At 41.6% G+C, this 20,991-nt stretch overlaps 1 protein-coding gene across 4 annotated transcripts in view; it reads left to right on the top strand.

The window, feature by feature from the left end:
- The window catches only part of ak8 (adenylate kinase 8), a 148,389-nt gene that overhangs the window by 77,766 nt on the left and 49,632 nt on the right, over positions 1-20,991 (top strand). For all 4 annotated transcript variants that reach the window (XM_068011863.1, XM_068011864.1, XM_068011861.1 and 1 more), the window contains one exon: positions 14,665-14,806. In XM_068011863.1, coding sequence (XP_067867964.1) covers positions 14,665-14,806 — 142 coding nt within the window. The remainder of the gene's footprint in view (positions 1-14,664; positions 14,807-20,991) is intronic.

Genomic DNA, 20,991 nt, shown 5'->3' with positions numbered 1-20,991 from the left:
ATCTGTTAATTAGTATTCATTGCTCTGATGTTCTTGGAGACAGCTGTGATTTTTTTATGTTCTGTATTTGCGCTTGTCATGGAGAAAATTATCTAACGGGGGGAATGGAACATAAAAATTCATTTTCATAGGATTTTACAGACTGGTTTTGATAATACTATCAACTCCATTTACCAACACTGAAAGACACCAAGCACATCCAAAAATCAAAATATCAGACAGTCAATAGGTCTTTTGACTGACTTGCTAAATATACGTTCTGTTGTATTACTATCAAGCCCTATAATTCCTCATGAGTTTGCTAAGTGTGCTGAATTTGAGGCACGTGCATCCTGAGAATTCTTGCTCTCTGGAAACTTGGTTGAGACAGACCCAATTTGTTTTAATTTAGGACTTTCAACTCCAATCAGCGAGGTAAGACTTCCATTCAATCAGTGTGGTTGACTTTTACCTCTGGGATGGGAACATGGCCTAGTGAGTGGCTGGGAGCGACAGCAGGGAGGCTCAGACAACTTTAACATCATGCCTTATTAGCATGATGCTTCCCGACTTGCCAACCAAAAAGGCTGGGAAGTGAATGCCCAGCTGTTAAAATTGGGTGGTTCAGATTCCATGACCGGACTCCTTCAGATATGGTCCCTGGCACAAGGTTAAGTGGATTGGTGGGAGCTCAACAGGGGAACGATGGTTGGAGGGAGGTAGCTTGGGACAGAGGAGGCCCAAGGTTTCCTTATGGGGCTTAAAGGAGCTTCTGTTTTCCATCTTTCCTTTTTTCCCTGCCATCGTTGACTTCCGTTGATCTTCACCCTATACCATATTTTTACTTTTTTTTATTTGTTCTCAGGGTGTGGGCTTTCTGGTAAAGTGGAATTTATTGTCCATCCCTTGAACAACTGAGTCGCTCGCCCATTCACTTCAGAAAGCATTAAGAGCCAAACCAGTGGTGTGGACTAGTCTTTTGTAGGCCAGACCAGGTAGAGGTGGAATGTTCACTTCCCTGAAGGACATTTGCAAGCCAGATGCGTTTTTATGACAATACAACAGTTATCATGGTCACTTTTTTGGTACCAGCTTACAAATGACCAGATTTATTGCATTGAATTTAATAACTTATTATGGTGAGATATAAATCTTGTGACTTTTCAGTTGCTAGTACAGTACCATAACCAATACACTACCAGACCCTAACTGTGGTGCCAATACAAGAGGTTAGACATCTTGATTTGAGATGCCTTAGGTCTTAGAGAACACCGACAGAATGATGTAACCTAGGTCACGATATACGGTCGCCAGAGAAAAATTTACAGTGCTCATCCCAGTCATAACCAATGAATACAACTATTCCTGATACTTGCATATCTGTCTAATGTCAAATAAGGGCACAAGTGATCAGTCCCAACATATAAATCAATCAGATTTGAGCCCATATTTGCAGCACAGTTGTCCACAAAGACCATTTTAAGTTGTCCAAAAGACGGTTGTTATGGTCAAATTTCAGTATATTTATATTGGAATCCTATATTGGAAGAGATAATACTGTGAAAGTCAACTTTTTTGATTTGCTTTTTTTATCTGAGTTGTTGGGGTGGTGGTGGAGGGAGACAAACAGAAATAAATACAACCAGATTACTGAAAGGTAAACTATGAAGGGGGAAGGATCTTAAGGAGGAAAGTAATAACGATATTAAAGCTTAAAATACTTTCCTAAACCACAAAAATATTTATATCCCATTCAAATGCTAACATTCCTTTTTCTTGATTGGCCAAGGAGTTGTCATAGTTTTAATCCAAGGTCAAGGTGTCAGAAATACAGGAACCAACTTTGAGTAATGTATATATACATTTTTACTTAAATTTCATTTTTAAATAAGATTAACATTAATCAACTGATTTTTCTTTGTTTTACCTTAAAACTGAAAAGAACATACCAGGTGTGCTTTTTTCAAATTTCCTCTCTCAATCTAACATATGTTAATCCCTTTCATTTGCACTCAATGTGATTTAGCTGTATAATTAAGACCAGTAATCAATATGATGCAAACTACTGTGTCATCACCAGTCAATGGGGCAGATCTTGACTTGGTGTGATAGTGTAAAATGGAGGTTAGCGAGTCAGCAGCTCATTTTACTGATTTACTGAAATCATCTTCTAATTGCTATAGACTTCAATGGAAATAAAAATTGTGAGAGATGTATAACAGGCTACCGACTCATTATCACCCGTTTTACACTATTGCAGCAAGTCAAGATCTACCCCGATGATTTAATTTCCATTTAGTATTTTTTTATATAAAAGTCACAGATTGTGTAACCCTGTGTCCATTTAAATTCTCTGGGGGAAAGGTTTATTCGCTTAGCACCACTTCAAGCAGCGCTGCACAGAGTTACGTTGATTTCCCCAGGGGCAGACAGCATCACGGGCCACTACCGGCATGACACGCATGGGTTTCTTCATTGATATAATTGCCGAACGCCACATGGGTTGCGCAGGTAGCAGCCCGCAGCACTGTCTGCTCTGGAGAATTGTCGTCGTCTGCGTAGGGCCGCTTGAAGTGATGCTACAGAAACTAATTTTTCCTCCAATTTGTGCAGTCAGCTCACGACCACATAACGAGTGTACACTAGACATTCATGAGGCAGCCAATTTTATTGTGTTTTATATATATATATATTCATATTACATATATGTAATATGAAGTATGCAAGTCCAATGTGTGCAGTAGGAACAGCACATAACGTTGACTGATTTATAAAAAGAATTGAGATATGTTAAACGATAATGACAAACAGAAAGTTGATCCACTTGAACAAATTGATGTGTACCAAGGATTAAATTTAAGTAAGCATATGCGGCAAAAATACTGTAATGTTCATAAACTTTATTGTGGTAACTTAATTGGAGTAAGCATTAAAACAGAACTTGAAGATAGTGAGATAGAAAATAAGCAATGTTCCTAATTTGGTGTACTCTAAGCACCAAAACCCAGGAACTTGCCATGTTTGGCATGCTAAATCTGGTGACAGTAAACAAGAAATAATGGTGTAATACTTGGCAAAGGAGTGCCACCTGCCAAATTCCAGACTTTTGAAACTGAAATTGGTCCCATCATTGCTCCTAAACTGATGGATGGGAATTTAGCAGTCGTAATAGTACTGCATAATATGGTTAGGTTAGCAAACCCAGTTATAACCATGATCACATTCTTATTTCTCCCTCTCTCTTTCCATACTCACATCCTTTTCTGTCTTTCATCTGATGAAATACTGCAGTTATCTAATTGAATTTGTGCTAGTATATAATAATGCTACTGCAGTTTCTTACCCATTTCCATGACTGTTTATATAATGACAACCCCAAAACACAAATTATACTCACACGCGGGGGTCGGCAACGTATCCATACATGGACACCAGTGTCCGTGGTTAAACATTTTGAGGTCCGTGACTGGTAATTTCAAGGATGAGAAATTTCTCATTGGCTTCTTCTTTCCGATCAGTCCGGCTTTAAAAATAAATCGCAGCCGTCAGTTTCACAGCTGACAAGTTCTTAGAGCAGAGACGGTGCTTCTGAACTTTGGACGAGTTCGTGGTTTCCAGCAGATTCCAATTGTTTTTTAAAAGCTGCCAGAAAACCACGAACTTGTCCAAAGTTCGGAAGCACTGCCTCTGCTCTAAGCATCTGTCAGCTGTGAAACTGGTGGCTGTGATTTTTTTTAAAAAAACGGACCAATCACAAAGCTGCTCTCCCGAGAGTTCCCGCTCTCTGCAACTGTCAGAGAGAGAGAGAGGGGTTTGGGCAGAGAGAGAGAGATGAGGGTGGACAGAGAGAGGAGAGAGGGGGAGAGAGCGAGGTGGACAGAGAGCGAGGTGGACAGAGAGCGAGGACAGAGAGACAGAGGGGGTACAGAGAGGGAGGAACAGAGAGAGAGAGAAAGGGGGACAGAGAGAGAGAGAAAGGGGGACAGAGAGAGAGAGAGGGGGGGACAGAGAGAGAGAGAAGGGGACAGAGAGAGGGGGCGACAGAGAGAGAGAGGGGGGTACAGAGAGAGAGTGGGGGACAGAGAGAGAGAGAGAGGGGAGGAGAGAGAGAGAGGGAAGACGGGGGGAACGACACAGAGAGGGCCGAGCACAGAGATGGGGGGAGAGAGACAGAGACAGACAATGAGGGAGAGAGAGCGATCAAGATCACTCCTGACAGATGGACATCTATCCGGAATACTCTGCATCACTACAGGTGTGCGGGCAAACATTGTCTACTTGTGCAAGCAAGAAAATGCCAGTTATCTCATTAAATAAGTGTCCAACATCGTGACAAGAAAGTAAGTCAATAAATTAGTCTTTTCTTTTAAAGCATCTAGACAAAAATGCACATTTGTTGTTTTGATTCATAGTAAGATAAATTTTTAATGACTTTATTGTTTTGAAATTGTCTCACCGGCCCCCTATGTGAGACAAAAATTGTAATGTGACAAACCACGCCCCCCCCCACGCAAAAAGGTTGGACACCCCTGCTTCAAGCCTTTAACCTTGTGCTTTAAAATAACCTAGCAGCTAGGTTATATTAAAGTACAAGTTTAAAGGCTTGTGTTATGTGAACTCATTTTAAAATGGCAAAAGTCACTTCGGGAATGTCTCGATTTCTACGCTCTGGCACACATTACTGTCACCTGGGACACAAGCTCAGTGACATGTTGAAAGTTGCTGGACTTTTACTTCTATATTAATGTTACAATTCTGCTGCTATCCATTTGGAATCACATTGTTCCATAACTTGTATTGAGGAGAAAACAGGCAAAAAATCCAGGGAATCTCCAGAAGTCAGCACTGTAAGTTCCTCATGAATACAACGGTATGGTTTAATGGGGCTGAGTGATATTGGAAAAAAAGGATGCTGCTGACCCGTATACAATAGTTAGTGAATACAATGTAACAATTAGATTTAATAAACCTTAATCTATGATGAACTGTCTACAATTCTTTAACAAAATCTATACTGCATTTGAAGTTTTTAAAACTGTCAGGAAAGACATCATTAAAATTTATTATGTTTCAATGACCATGTTCGAAACAATCATTAACTGATTTTTTTGCTGCAAATTAGTTTAAAGGACAAGTTTTACAAGTATGTCAAAGATCAGTAACTGCAATGTGCATCATTTACTATACAGATACCTCTGTGGCCAATGTCATTTGAAAGTTGTTTGTATCATATAATTACATTACATTAAAAGGACACCTTTGTGAACAGGCAATAGATTTGGCTTGGACATAAATTAGTTAGTCTGGAGTACAATCTTACAGATAGAGACTAAACATTTTGTAACTGAATAAATATGCAGTAACAACCACTCAACTTTTTGCAGCAGAGCTTTTTGTTAATAATTATCTTGTCAGAGCTGAATTGGAATCGACAGTGATAGACTGACATATAGACATGTGAATTTAAGAGAATCGCTTTATTGGAGGAACTAAAGGGCGCTCTTTATCTGTAATTGTGTTTATCTAATTTTGTAACTAGCTTTGGTGAGCAAGTGACATTTTGTCCATGAGAGATTCTGTTGTTTCTGTAATTTAGAATCTAGGACCTAGTTTAACAGCCTGTCAAGATGAATGAACTAGTCTTAGCTACCTCAGCTTTTCTGTTTTTCATGACTCTTCTGAAGTACTATTTGCTTCATCCTATAAAATTCTCCTGATTTGGAGATCACTGCTCTTTTGTTGGCTGCCCCATCTTCAGACACATATTACAAGCAGGTGGAGAAGTTGCACAAACAGAGATCATCACGGATTAAATTGTCTTGTGACAACAGCAGTGTGAGAAATGATCCGTCTTCCTCTTGCTGATTTTTCTACTGCTTCACCTCAATAACTATAATAACAATCCTCTCTTTGAGTTGCATGCTTTATTGGATGAATTTGCACTCCTGACACAGTGTGAATCCACAGAGGTCATCCGATAAGGTGCATCTACCACCCCATGACCTGGTGTAGCTAGCTTGATTCTGTCAACAAAAGAAATTCGCATTGGCATTGCACACTATTTTGCTTGCTAGCTAGCTAATACAGTTGTGCTACTCTCCATTGATGTTTGTATGCTTAGTTACTTTATTTACAGGGAGAAATGTGTTTTAAATTGGGCTGTGTTTGATGGCATTAAATTGGCTATATACTTTATATACAGATTAATTGCCGCCATGTGTCAATAATTTTGTCAAATGTCCGTGGTGCCACATATTGGTGCCTAGCCCTGCTCACACATTAATGGGTGAGGTAATGTATTGGCTCTGTTACTGGGTTAATAATCCAGAGAAATTTGATTTCAAATACCTCCATGCTGGTTTGAGAATTTTGATTCAGCTTTAAGTTAAAAAAAATCTGGAGTAAAAAGCTGGTACAGTAAACGTGACCATGAAGCTGTCGGATTGTCATAAAAACCCATAATGTCCTTTAGGAAATCAAACTTGCCATCCTTACCCAGTCTGGCCTATAAGTGGCTGCAGTCCCATACCATATACCATAATATGAAAGTAACATCGTTCCACACAAGTGGCAGGCAATGGCCATCTCCAACAAGAGAGAACATTGACCAGAAACTGAACTGGAGTATCCATATAAATACTGTGGCTACAAGAGCAGGTCAGAGGCTAGGAATCCTGCGGTGAGTAACTCACCTCCTGACTCCCCAAAGCCTGTCCACCATCTAAAAGGCATAAGTCAGGAGTGTGATGGAATACTCTCCACTTGCCTGGATGGGTGAGCTCCAACAACACTCAAAAAGCTCGACACCATCCAGAACAATGCAGCATGCTTGATTGGCACCCCATCCACAAACATTTACTCCCTCCACCACCGACGCACAGTGGCAACAGTATGTACCTGCACTGCAGCAACGCACCAAGGCTCCTTAGACAGCACTTTCCAAACCCGCAACCTCTACCACCACAAGGACAAGGGCAGCAGTTGCATGGGAACACCACCACCTGCAAGATTCTCTCAAGCCACACACCATCCTGACTTAGAACTATATCGCCGTTCCTTCATTTTCGCTGGGTCAAAATCCTGGAACTCCCTTCCTAACAGCACTGTGGGCGTACCTACCCCATATGGACTGCAGCGGTTCAAGAAGGCAGCTCACCAGCACCTTCTCGAGGGCAATTAGGGATGGGCAATAAATGCTGGCCTAGCCAGCGACGCCACATCCCATGAACGAATTAAAAAATACCAATGTGATTGACTCTTATCTGCCCTTTAAAGTGGCCAAGCAAACCGCTTAGTTGTATCAAATAGCAAGACAGAAAAACAGGAATCAAACTAGACAGACCACTTAGTTGCTATCTAGGCATTGAAACATATGATAAGGACACACCTAAAAAAGCTGATCCTGCAAAGTCCTCCCATCTAACATCTAGAGACTGATGCCAAAGTTGGGAAAGTTGTCCCACATTTTGGTCAAGCAATAGCGTACATAGTCATACTCACAGAATCATACCTATTAGCCACCATTTAGATTCCTGCACCACTATCCCTGGATATGTCCTGTCACACTGGCAAAACAGATCCAGCAGAGGCTGGGGCACAGTAGTATACATTCAGGGGGCAGGGAATGGGCCGGGTAATCCTAACTTGGGCAATGAATCAACATGCTGATTACCAGCTACTATCCTCCCTTAGCTGATGAGTCAGTGCTGCTCCACGTCGAACGCCACTTGAAGGAAGCACTGAGGGTAGTAGTGGCACAGAATATGAGCTAGGTGGGGGAATGTCCATCACTAAGAGTGGCTCCCCACTGGTCGAGCTGATCAGGTCCTGAAGGACATTGCTGCGAGACCAATCTTGTGGAAAATGGTGAGGGATAACCTACTTGACCTTATCCTCTACCAATGTACCTGTCATAGATGTATCTGTTCCTGACAACATTGGTAGACGTGACCACAGCACAGAACTAAGTCCTAATGGAGACCAAGTCCCGTCTTTACACCTAGGAAACCCTTTGTTGTGTTGTGTGCCATTGTTGAGGATGGCTGAGTGCAACACATGAGTGCTAAAGGCAAGGCTAAAGCATTTGAAACCATCTTTAGCCAGAAATGTCAAGTGGATGAAATAAAAACAAGAAATACTGGAAATACTCAGCAGATCTGGTAGCATCTGTGGAGAGAGAAGCAGAGTTAACGTTTCAGGTCAGTGACCCTTCAGAACTCGCAAATATTAGAAATGTAAAAGGTTATAAGCAAGTAAAGCGGGGTTGGGGCAAGAGATAACACAGGAGAAGGTGTAAATAGGGCAAGGTCACAGAATAGCTGACCAGAAGGCCATGGAGCAAAGGCAAACAATATGTTAATGGTGTGCTGAAAGACAAAGCATTAGTACAGATAGGGTGTTAATGGACTAAAAATTGAACAGCCGCAAGTACAAACATGAAAAAAAAAGTGGGTAAGCAAACCGAACAAACTAAGATGAAATAAAATAAAATTAACAGAAAAAATGTATTAAAAAAAGGAAAAAGAAAATAATAACTAAAGATAAAAGTAAAATGGGGGGCCCGTCATTCTCTGAAATTATTGAACTCAATGTTCAGTCCGACAGGCTTATTCGGTAATTGAGATGCTGTTCCTCGAGCTTGCGTTGATGTTCACTGGAACACTGCAGCAATCCCAAGCAGTGTCAAGTGGATGAACTTTCTCAGCCACCTCCAGAGGGCCCCACCATTACAGATGCCAGTCTTCAGCCAATTTGATTTACTCCATGTGACATCAAGTAACAGCTGAGTGCACTGGACAATGTTGAAGCTGTAGTGCTGAAGATGTGCTCCAGAACTAGCCGCACCCCTAGTTAAGCTGTTCCAGTACGCAACAATGTGGAAAGTTGCCCAGGTGTGTCTTGTCCACAAAAAGCAGGGTAAATCCAACCTAGCTAATTACGGCCTATCAGCCTACTCTATCAGCATAGGAGTCACCAACAGTGGTATCAAGCAGCACTTACAAATAACCTCCTCAGTTTGAGCACCCCAGGAAAATTCACCTCTAGACCTCATTATAGCCTTCGTGCAAGCATGGACACAAGAGTTGAAATCTGGGGGTAAGGTGAGCATCCCTTCCCTTGACATTAAGGCAGCATTCGACTGAGTGTGGCACCAAAGAACCCCAATAAAAATGGGTATCAGAGAAAACTCTACAATGACTATAGCCATACTTGGCACAAAGGAAGATGGTTGTAGTTGTTGTAGGCCAATTGTTTCATCTCTAAGACATTGCTATAGGAGTTCATTAGAGCAGCACCCTAGGTACAATTACATATAGCTTCTTCATCAAAGACCTTCCCTGCATCATAAGGTCAGAAGAGGGGCTGTTCGCTGATGATTGCACAGTGCTCAGCTCCATTCACAATTCCTCAGATAATGAAGCAGTCCATACCCATAGCTGGAAAAGATACAGTGACAAGTAACATTTGCCACACAGAAGTGCCAGGCAATGGCTATCACCAACAAGGGACAGCTTAATCAACTTTCTTTGACATTCAGGGCTGGATTTTTGGTTTGGGGTCTGAATCCCAACTTTGGGATCAAATGCAGGTCCCAACACCGCACTGTATCGGAAATAGTCACCTGACACGATTTTTGCAGGATTGGTCAATTGATAGCTCGAGGGTGTGCTTGCATTCCAACTAAGGACAACAGGTGGGCTCCCAGGGTTGAAGGACCAGTGGGAGGCCCTGCAGCACTGAGAGAGTTGCAGCCTGCCGATGCAAGTAAGGGAAATGGAGGGCGTCTCAAGATGGAGAGTGGCTTGTGGCTGCACTTGTGGCTGTTTGTAAATCTGCTGCCGGTGGTGTTAAAAAAGTGATATGGAGCGCTGGAACCCCGGTCTGCCGCTGGGTAGCCACCTCCTTTCACTGGTAGTGGTTCGGTCACTGCCTGCCGACCAGAAAAGTCTGTGGGCGAGAGGGGTCTTAATAGGCCCCTCAATTGTCTTAACTGGCCACTCTCACACGGCAATTTTTCTGCCCTCCCACCTTTGGTCCCACGCTCAGTTGGCTTCGAAAATTCAGCCTTCAGTGGCATTACCATTACTGAGTTCCCCACCATCAACATCCTGGGAGTCACCATTGACCAGAAACTCAATTGGCCTAGACATATAAATGGTGTGGCTACTATAGTAGGTTAGGTATTCTGTGGGGAGTACCTGACCTCCTGACTCCCAAAAGCCTTTCCACCACCTACAAGGCACAAGTCAGGAGCATGAAGGAATACTCTCCGCTTGGTTAAATGGATGCAGCTGTAACAACACTTGAGAAGCTCAACACCGTTGAAGTCAAAGCAGTCTGCTGATTGTCACTTTATCCGAAAACATCCACCCGTTCCACCACCGGCACAGTGTGGTCGCAGTGTGTGCTGCCGACATGATGCTTTGTTTTTCAGCAAAGTAGCTACAGTGCACTATGCAGGACGTGCAGTGATAAATATTCCTTCCAAACAGTGCCATATTTAAATGTCTCAGTTTAAAACCAAGCCTTCCTATCTCCATCCAAAATTTTGGCTAAGGACCTCTGACTATTCATCAGTAACGAAAGGTTTCAATTCCTGCCCCACTATGTGGAAAATTATGTGCAAAGGAGTTAAATGACACACATCACTGTGGTTGCTTTAAGATTCTGTGACATACGTGAAATGACTGCATGGGATGTCTGAGACAACAGTGATAGAGGTTTAAATGCATCAGAGGAAGGCTCAAATAGCACTTAATTTAGTGAAATAATATTGAGAAAACTGTTAAAATTATTGTTGATTGGATTGTTGATTGCTGATAATCCTATTTCCTGACCAAATTTGATTCTGTGTACTCTCTGGTGTGCGTGCTCTGTTTTGTTCTCTCTCTTTCAGTCCCACTCTGTTTCCTTTTTCAATTCAATGACTTCTCCCTAGTAAGACAGCGTCCTGACAAATACAGTATAAACTACTCAAAATGATATCTCTCTTTTGTTCAGTATAATGGTGAATAAAGCATACGAATCACAGCATTTCACTTACACATATGAAGAAAATGTATCTTTCCAGTTAATCCATTTTGCATCTAAAATCTAACTTACTCATTTGAGGCATAATGGAACAGATTCTTTTCCAACTTTCTACTGGGGATGGGGGTTAACAAACTCCTTAAATATTCTATTTTTAATAACTTTCTTTGCTGTAACTACGAATTTGTAATTAAATTGTTGTTAAAAGCATTTGCCAGTAGATGGCAGGCAGTACCAAATATCCTTAGTTAAGCATTTGTTGATGGTAAGCCCATTCGGTTGACTCTTTTTAGCACAAATGAGCACAGTTTCCCCTTGAGTCTTTGTGAAATTAGCACAGGAGGATCACATTGCATGGCATTCCAATGTATGTATGGAACACTGCTTACCTAGCCTCCAATTGCTGGTGAGCACTGATGGTATAGTCTGGACTTTTTAAAAATTAAAATGCAAGTGGTAGTACAGTGAGAAGCCAGAATTTGTTTTAACCTTTAAATTTGCTTAATTTGGCAGCCTTTGCACCAGCTGCTTTTAAACCTGGGCCAATGTCAGCTTGGCTCCGTTTTAGCACTCTTGTTATGGATTCAATCCTCCCTCCAGGATTTGAGCACATAATCTTGGCTGACACTTCAGTGTAGTACTGAAGAAGTGTTTCGTTGTTGGGACTGTCTTTCGGCTGAGATGTTAAATTGAAGATTAGTCTGCCTGTTCAGGTGGACATAAAAGATACCATGACAGAGGAGTACTTTCGATGGCCTGGCCAACATTTATTCCTGAGCCAACACCACTAACACACAAATTAACTAGTCATTTATCCCATTGTTTTTTGTAGGACATTACTGCACACAAATTAGCTGCTTCGTCTGCCCAAAAATCAACAATGACTACACTTTGAAAACAAATCTTTGTGAAGCATGTTGGGTCATCTTAATATTGTGAAAGGCCAGAAATAGTACCAGTTCTCAAAAATGCAAGTTTTATCGTAATGCATTCTAAAGTCAGAATTTAGTGGAGCCGGCAGGGCTCCCGGTGCTTGGCCAGAAAAGTGGTGGGAACCCTGCCTCGGTTTCTCGGAGCCCCCGGCTCTATTTAACATGCCAAACCAACCAACAGCCCGGCACCGGGAATCCCATCCCTTTAAAGACAGGGATCCCACCTCCAAAAGCTGCTGGCCAATCAGAGGGCCGGCAGCTCAATAATATCAGCAGCACCACCACTCCCAATGGCCACTGATGGTACTAGAAGAGGCTTTGGAACCAGGCCTAGCACTGGAGACCCGGATCTAAGGTAAGTGAAGCGGGGTCACCAGGGCCAGTCTGGCAGGCCCCGACGATGGAGGGAGGGTGGGTGGGCGTTGAGTGCAGGGAGAGGGTGGTTCAAGGAGGTTGGTGGTTTTCCACTGGTGGCCCTCTGTGGGCCACAGGTTGTCAACAGAGGAGCCCTCCTTCCCCACCTTCCCCCACATCATGCAAGGAGATCGCCTCATTTTATTGGGCAACCTACCCACGTGGCAGAGTGCTCCCCACTCTCCCCCGCCCCGCCCCCGCCACTGGTGTGATTCCAGTGGTGGCCGGAAGATGCTTTTAAGTGGCTGATAATGGGCCTCAAATGGCCTCTGGGTGGGAAGGCCCTAAGACAACCTCTTTTTGAATTTACTGTTTGTGCATTGCCCATTTATTTGTTGGTTTTTATGCCCTTTGTGCAGAACTTGGAGACCAATTCTGTTCAATGTGGAATGAGTGACCAACTCTGTGAACATGACAGTAGCACTCATCTTGTTGGAGCCTTTCATGATGGGCACATACTGCTGCCATGGAGGCTCAGGTGACTGCCATCGGTTCTGGGGGCCAGCATTGACTATGTTCTCACACTGAACCATAGAAGTGCTGAGGCAGAGCTCCAGGAAAATGGTGTTAGTTCCATGGAAGAGGTATCTGTTGTCCTCTCTCAGATGCACAATGCCCTTTTAAGTGCCACATATAGCCAATTGGAGCAGACCGCTCCTGCCCACACTAAGATGCTGCAATCTGTAGCTGGGCCCACAAGGCCCACAGCTGCTTGACGTTGTTTACTATGGAAGCTGTAGCCACTGGAGATACACTTTGTAGGAGCACTAAGAGAAGTAAAAGATTACACAAATCAGGCACTAAGGAGTTGCACAAAGGTGATTTTTATTTATTACTGTTAAATATTCTACAGAGAATTGAGTTGTTGAATTATATTTAGTTTTGGATTTACTGTTGCTGTTGATATTTGTAGTGAAGCGAGGAGAAGACCCATAAAGCTGGACTGAAGGAAGGCAATCAGATGGTGATAATTAAGGATGATAGTGATAAGGTTTGCAGGAATGTTGGTGTATTGGGGATGGAAGGAAGGGTTCAAGTGAAGCACACTTGGATGAATTGCTCTCTAAGAACTCTGGTAACTAGGAGCACTGGTGGCAGGTGCTGCTCATCTCTTCCTTCTGCTTATGTGGTTCTTCATCCACCTGCACTTGCTGCTCAGGAGGTGATAAGGGCTGGTTCTTTTGTTATTGGGAAATTATATAGCATGCAACACACAACCCAAAATCTGGATGCAGTGCCAATGGAGGTGTCTGATCTAATACGATGGGGACCATACTCCTGCTACAAATGATCATGTGCACACCATGAGCCATATTGGCCCCTTAAGCGCACCTTTTACACCTGTAAAAGATCCAGTTTCTAGGCCCTTGGTTAAACAAATGTTTCATTAGTTTAAATAACTGAGTGAGTTAAAACATTAGGTTATATATGACACATAGTATAATTCATCTTATGGGTAATTATATCACAACAAACTGAGCTTGAATAAATGTGATCATATAGATTGATCATAAACTTGAAAGAAAAAGTTCACTTGGACACAGATTTGCTCTCTGTTAAGTTCCTGTTGAAAAACTGATAGGCTGCAGAAATGGAATTGAACTACAAAAGCCTGTAAGGATAAATAATAAAAGAGAAAGCAATAATCTCGAGGACAGAGTTAGCACCTGACTAATCATGAACCTCTTGAGATTCCATTCATTCAGATTCTTTTACCTTTTAGTCTCAAAGGCTATAATAAATTCCTCATATTGTGAATGATAAGTAAATGGTGAACGCTAAAGATTGCATCATTATGAAAGTGTGAATTGCAAAAAAGAGTTGCACAAAGGAAATACATACATGTAATGCAACAGGAGAAACTAAAAAAGCTAAAGAAACCATTTACACAGTAATTGCATGGGCAGTATGACTTAGCAATGGGAGGAAATTAGAAGGTTGTACTATACTGAAAAATACTCCTCATGATATGAATCTTTAGCCCTAAATAGAGTGTTTATTACCAGTTCTAAATGAGAACATTGTGTGAATGCAGAAATATAAACTGGCTAGGAAGAACATACAATTCATTTGTACATGGCAACCATCAACTGAATATTGAGTGTGGAATTGGCATCAGACAGGGAAAAGTTTTTTGATTCAGTTACCTACTTTGTTAAATATGACGTGCCATCTAGGGAAGAGGCAAAAACATAGAGGTAGGATGGAAAAATTCGCAAAATTATTGTTTTTGTCTCATGGAAATTCAGGAATAAAACCATGGCAACCTTACATAATAACCATGAAATTCTGTTTATTTTGGATATAGTTCCAGATGTTATGGTCTTGAAGTGCATGTCTCAACGTCTAAGTAAACTGGACTGTTCCACTCAGGGCTGGGTGATGCATGGTTTCCCTCAAGATGTTGGACAGGCTGAAATGCTAAAAGATGCAGGATTCATACCAAATAGGTACGTATAAGATTTTAAACCTTTGCGTAAATAATATTGTAACCCGCACATTGTAACCAGGGTTAAATGATTCTGACTTTAATATATTACATGATATAACTAGAATCTAGTTACATTCCCCACTATGTGATCTATATAGAATCACTGTTAAGTAATAGATTGGCGTGGATTTTGCGGTTTGCGGTGAAGAAATGGCGAACGCAACGATCATTATACTTTTACACTGTGATTTCCAGAAATTAGAGGGCTGAAACAGCAAAGTGCCCTCTACAGGGAATGTGGGACCCTGTGTGAACAGGGCAAGCGATGTGTCTCCTCAACCAATCAGATTGAAGAATCCTTACTGAGACATGTAGGGCTGAATTTTACCGGCCCCTCGATGCCGCAGGTCATGACGGGGGGACCAGTAAAATGCTGCAGGGAGAGGCCTGCCTCGACACGCGACGTTGAGAAGGGCCCACCGCATATTACTGGCGGCGGCAGGACCTCTGTGCGGCCACCACCTGGCGGCGGGCCCTTCATCAGCATATGTAAATGAACATGTAAAATATTTAAATTAACTTACCTACAGGCAGCGGCCATCCCACTCCAATATTACGGCCACCGTTCGTGCTCTGTATGGAGTTCCAGGTGATAACCTGTTGGGGAGGGGGGAGGAATAACATTTACAGTGCGAGTGGGATGGAGGAGTGGGGAAATCAATTTTTATTGGATGTGGGGATGGTGGGAAGGGATTGAAGGGCAAAAGATTGGAGGTTGGGGGGGTGAAGTTTGGGTATTGGAACAACCAATTGATGGTCATTTCATTGCCTGAAATGACCACTGTGGGGGTTGGGGAAGGGCCTCCATCACTTATCTTTCAATGTATTAAAAATCTTTTATTTTATACCCTTTAAAAATTAAACTTATTTGTGCGGGCTTAAAGCCCTTTAAAAATGGTGCCGGCGCCTGCACGGTGGTGCTGGAGGCCATTGCTGTGGACGTGGAGGCTGCCCCCTCTATTTAAATGAGCCCCCGCACGTAATATCACAGATGTCCGGGATGGCGCATCCACACGGGATGCATGCCATTCTTAGAGTGTGCCGCCGCATAAAATTTAGTCTGCAGAGTCTAAACCAGGAAGTGTCAGTTAGAATATTTAATTCAATGTAAAATCATGTACAGGAAGCAAATAGGTATAGGGAAAGAAAGACGGGATTAAAAGTGGGATAACAGAGACAAAAAGAAAAAGTAAAAAAAAATTTTATATCTCCAACAATAATTAAAATCTGCAGGAATAAGACTCCTGCTTGTAAAAGTAAATTTTCAGTACCAGAGACGTTGCACGGCAGTAATGGACATCCCACTAAAAAAAATTACTTAAATTTGAATGGAAAAGCTTTTTCTGGTATGTTTAGTGGGTGTCTAATGGGTAACAGCCACAACTTCACTATGTTGCATGTGTATGAATAACTATGTCTCTTGGTGAGGTACCAGTGTAGCGAAGCTTCTGTAGGAGCAGGGCAACTCAGACAGCAACTTACTGATTTCCACATTTAACTGTGCATGTGCAGATTGGAAGTTGCTGTCCAATTTACTCCTTAATAATTGTGAACACTGATAATTTCACCATTAGTTCTACTGCAAAATCCAGGCCTTTCTTCACAAATATTTGATCAAATGTATCAGCCATGGCTCAGTTGGTAGCACTCTTGCCTCTGAATCACAACATAATGGGTTCAAGTCTCACTCTAGAGCTTGAGCACAAAAATCAAGGCTGACACTCCACTGCAATACTGAGGGAGTGCTGCACTGTCAGAGGTGCTGTCTTTCGGATGAGACATTGAACTGAGACCCCATCTGCCTGTTTGGGTAGTTGTAAAAAATCCTATGGCACTATTTTGAATAAGAGCAGGGGAGTTTCCCTAGTGTCCTGGCCAATATTTACTTCTCAACCAACATCACAAGAACAGATCATCTGATCCCTATCACTTTGCTGTTTGTGGAAGTTTTCTATGTGCAAATTGGCTGCTGCGTTTCCTACATTCCAACAGTGACTAAACTTCAGAAGTATTTTATTGGCTGTAAAGGCATTGAGGTGTCCAGTGGTTGTGAAAATTCCTATATAAATGCAAGTCTTTCTTTCTTTCTTTCTTTCACTAAAATACATTATGACATTACACATAAAGAGGTAGATTTTCCGCACTTCACCACCAAGGCTTAAGAGATTGGTGGGGCAGAGGCTTTAAAATGATGCAGTTAGTTTTAAGAAAACCTTTAGTAGCTGGTGCCCACTGTTGCAATTAGGGCTTCTACCCTGCCAAACTGTTATGCCCTGATGCTGAAGAGGAAAATCTACCCCCACATGACCATATACCATCATCACATCATAGATGTCCACAGTGCACAGTAGGCATTCTTCGAGTTCTTAGATAATTTGGAGTGGACTGTCAAGATACTGCCAAACTTGAGAAATGTGGTCCATTTACATTGGTTAGTCTTGAGTCTTTTTTTTTCAAATGGTATCCTCTATTAGCTTCTCTGTATTGAGGATAATGCTTCTACCATAAGGGATTTTGCCTCGTGATATCTGGAAGAATGGTCTTTCTGTGGGGTAAGTGGTAAATAAGAAAATATGCAGAGAAGTGGATTGAAAGGAAAAGAAATGAGGGAGAGAGGGATAGAAAGGAGACAAAGCAAACCAGAAGCAGAGGGATTAAAGCTTTAAAAAAAAAGTTGGGAAGCTGCTCCCCATGATGGCGTGTCACCAAATAGTACAGCATCAGTTTATATTCAAAGGTTTTTTTCCCCCTCTTTCTCTCTCCCTTTCATTCCCTTTCTCCTTTTTCTTTTTCTTGCTCTCTTTGTCTCATTCTTACTTTGTATACACACAAAGCATGATGGGGATTAGCCTAGCTGATTGGTAAAGCCATATGCAAATCTGAGAAGCTTTCTGATTCCAGATGCTTACTTGGAAATTCCAAGATAGTAACTTCAGTACTGGTACTAAGATTCATTTGGCTGGTATTGAATTTTAAAGTTTTGGATGTGTTCCAACAGCATTTAGGACAAAGGAAGGATGTTATTGAATTTTCCAGTGTTGGGCACTTTCGAATCATCCAGATCGGAGAAGCTTTTTGATCTGCATGTGCTTCCAGATCAGTCTCCGTATTGGCTTGATGTGCTGGTCCCCATTTAATGAATGGACCTGTACCACTTTGGGTACTGACTCTCTGAAAAAGCTGCCTCCCTGTTGGAGCATGGTTTGACATCGACTATCAACATTGACTATCAACAGGCTGTTCAACCACAGAGGGAAATGGAGCTAAGTCTGATCCTGTCCATACCTGCTGTCCGCAACTGAGGGGTTACAGTGGATAATAGTGAGAAGCAGGAATCCTAATAATTTCACCCTCCCTAAGCCAGAGACTCTGACGCCAATTGTAGTGGCCCTTCTGCTGCCTTGGCTGAGATCAGATAACTCAGCACTGCCCAGGGAGCAAACCTATTTTGTATAGCTCAGCTACTCATTGAATAAACTCCAACAGGTAAAATGTATTCATTTTTTCTAAAATAATTTAGGCCAGAGAGACTATGTACAGATATCATCAATTTCTCTAAACAAGCGACTCTTAATGAGGCTAGTAATAAGAAAGGGAGCGACACCTGAAATTTAATCTAATTTCCTTGCACAGGGCTGAATTATATTTTCTGTGTTGCCTTATGCCATAATTATCATAAATGCTCGTATTTGCAATGAAGTAAGGCTAAAATGACAATTAAAGTGGTCAATGCATTGCTGATAGGTAGAATGCTGACTAGTGAAACTGGAAAATCTATAACTATCATTTCACTGGTCAACTTGGTCTAAATCTGAGTATTGTCCAGGAAAATTCAGCAGTAGACTTTTGACTGCTTGAACACAGGTCAGTGTTTTGTGTTTGCACAGACTTCAGTATTCTCCAGTGCTGATCCCCACATGGATTACTGAGAACACACAGCAGATTAATAGAAGGTTCAATGGGAAAATGGAGTTGAAATCTCCAGCACAATCTTGGGGCCAGCAAGGTTAATAACCACATTATCAGCTACTCAGTCTTTACCCATTTCAAGTGGTAGATGTTGCTCTGCATGCTACAGCCCTATCGTACTCCTCATTAATTGTACTAATACAGCTGTACCTGTCCTCTATCCTTGCCATTTACAAAAAGTTTGTTGGGCATGCGGTGGAATATTCATCGCTCTTTAGCTCTGTGTGCAGAGAAAGCATTTTCATAAGGTGTGATTTTAGAGGATTATAGTGCTGCTTCCACAGTGAAATAGAAAACTGAATAAGCCAGGAACTTGGTTGTGAAATTGTGTCTATTAGGGGTAGGGGAGTCTGGAATTTCAAATAAGTATTTCATGTAAATTCACAAGGTTTTCCATGTGTTTTCCAGTATATTCACCCTACAAATATCACTGACATTGTCCAAAGCAACATTTAATCAAATATGCAATTTTACCTGGGCTTGTTTTTTGGCTTCCTCTTTTGGGGTTGAAGCTCCAATGAGCTTTTTATTTCAACACATTTGAGTGCGTTATTTTAATGAAGTTATTTAAAGAGGAAAATGAGATTTAAAGCGCCTTTTATAGGAGATAAATGTGAGGTAAATTTTCACTCCAAAAGTTCCGTAAGAGGAAACTAGCAGGGTACTAGCTTGGGTGTCAGCTAGGTGCAGTTGCTAGCACTCTTGCTGTGTCAGAAGATTGTGAGTTCAAGTACATTATTTAGGCTATGTAGTATTGAGTGAGTGCCATATTTTCAAAGGTGCCATTTTTCTGATACGTTAAACTGAAGCCCTGCCTGCCTGCTCAGGTGGATGTACAAGATCCTATAGTACAAACCAAGAAAAAGCAGGTGTTCTTCCTGTGCCTTAACCAATATTCTTCCCTCCAACCAACACCTCCAAAAACAGGTAATCTAATCATTCATTCATTCTGTTTGTGCCACACTTGGCGATATAAAAGCTGTGATTGTAATTCAAAAGTAGTCCATTCGTTGCAAGGTATATTGGGATATCCTGAGGATGTGATGATGAAAATTCTTTCTTTACCAATACAAACAGGCCAACAACAGCATTTGGTAACACATTCTGAGAATAGCACTTACAGTCTTACACGGTCAAGCTACTGCTACAAATTCCACAATGCCTCCTTGTTACAGCTAAAATTAACTTTCCAATTATAAAGCAACATTAATTATGAATATCCAGAAGTCTGTAGTCTTGTAATTATTTATTTATCTATTATGCAAAGATAGAATTGATTTAAATAAATAATTACTTCAAAGTCATCAACAAGATTTAGAACTTGTGTTATATTACTATGGTATTCACAATGAACTTGTTGCAGCAGTAACTGTGATTCATTTAAGTCTTGAATCTATGGCCTCAATATTTCTGGAGAGGGTTTAGGTGAGGCTGAAAAATCCAGCAAGGTCAGGGACGTGGAGGCCCTGACAAGCTTAGTGGCAAAGCCTAATTTGCATCCTGTAGGTCCACCTCCCACCCAGCGGCCAACCAAATGGACAGCCTAGCTGGTGGGCAGGAGAGTTAGGGACATGAAATCCACTGTCTGGGAGCCTGGGGGGAGGAGGGCTGTGATCAGCAGAGCTGTGAAGCACCAGTTAATTTTAAGTCAGGCTCCTGATTGCACTGTGAGAGCTCAATTTTAAATATGTCAATAAGCACCCTGCCTCTCCATGGCAAGACACTCCAATTACAGCAGTGTGTGCAGTGTTTTGGGATTGGGTTACATGGATTCCATATTTTTACCATCAAGGCCTCTGTGACTGTTTTTATAAAAAAAGCTTCATGTATTTTATCCATTTCAATGTTGATAATCTCACCCTACCAATTGTGTTCATAGACTTCATTTTGTTACCAAGTTACATGCAATTTCATAATTCTGATTTACAAAATCCTTTTATTGGCTTTGAGTAGTGAGATTTTGTTTCAGACACTGCAATCCTTTCCAACTTTTTTTAGGTTTTATTTTACAAAACGAAGTAGTTTTATGAAGTTAGTTGTATATCCTTTACTAGAAAAAAACTTCAAGAAAAAATTCATGTGAAATATAGATATAGCCATGTGTTTGAACATCCAATTTCAAGTAATTTGTTCTTGGCAGTATTCAGGCATGCTCACAGCAAGCACACTAAAGCC

This window comes from Heterodontus francisci, chromosome 32, assembly GCF_036365525.1.
Source record: "Heterodontus francisci isolate sHetFra1 chromosome 32, sHetFra1.hap1, whole genome shotgun sequence".
Lineage (NCBI taxonomy): Eukaryota > Metazoa > Chordata > Chondrichthyes > Heterodontiformes > Heterodontidae > Heterodontus > Heterodontus francisci.
This window is presented reverse-complemented; position numbering and strand designations above follow the sequence as displayed.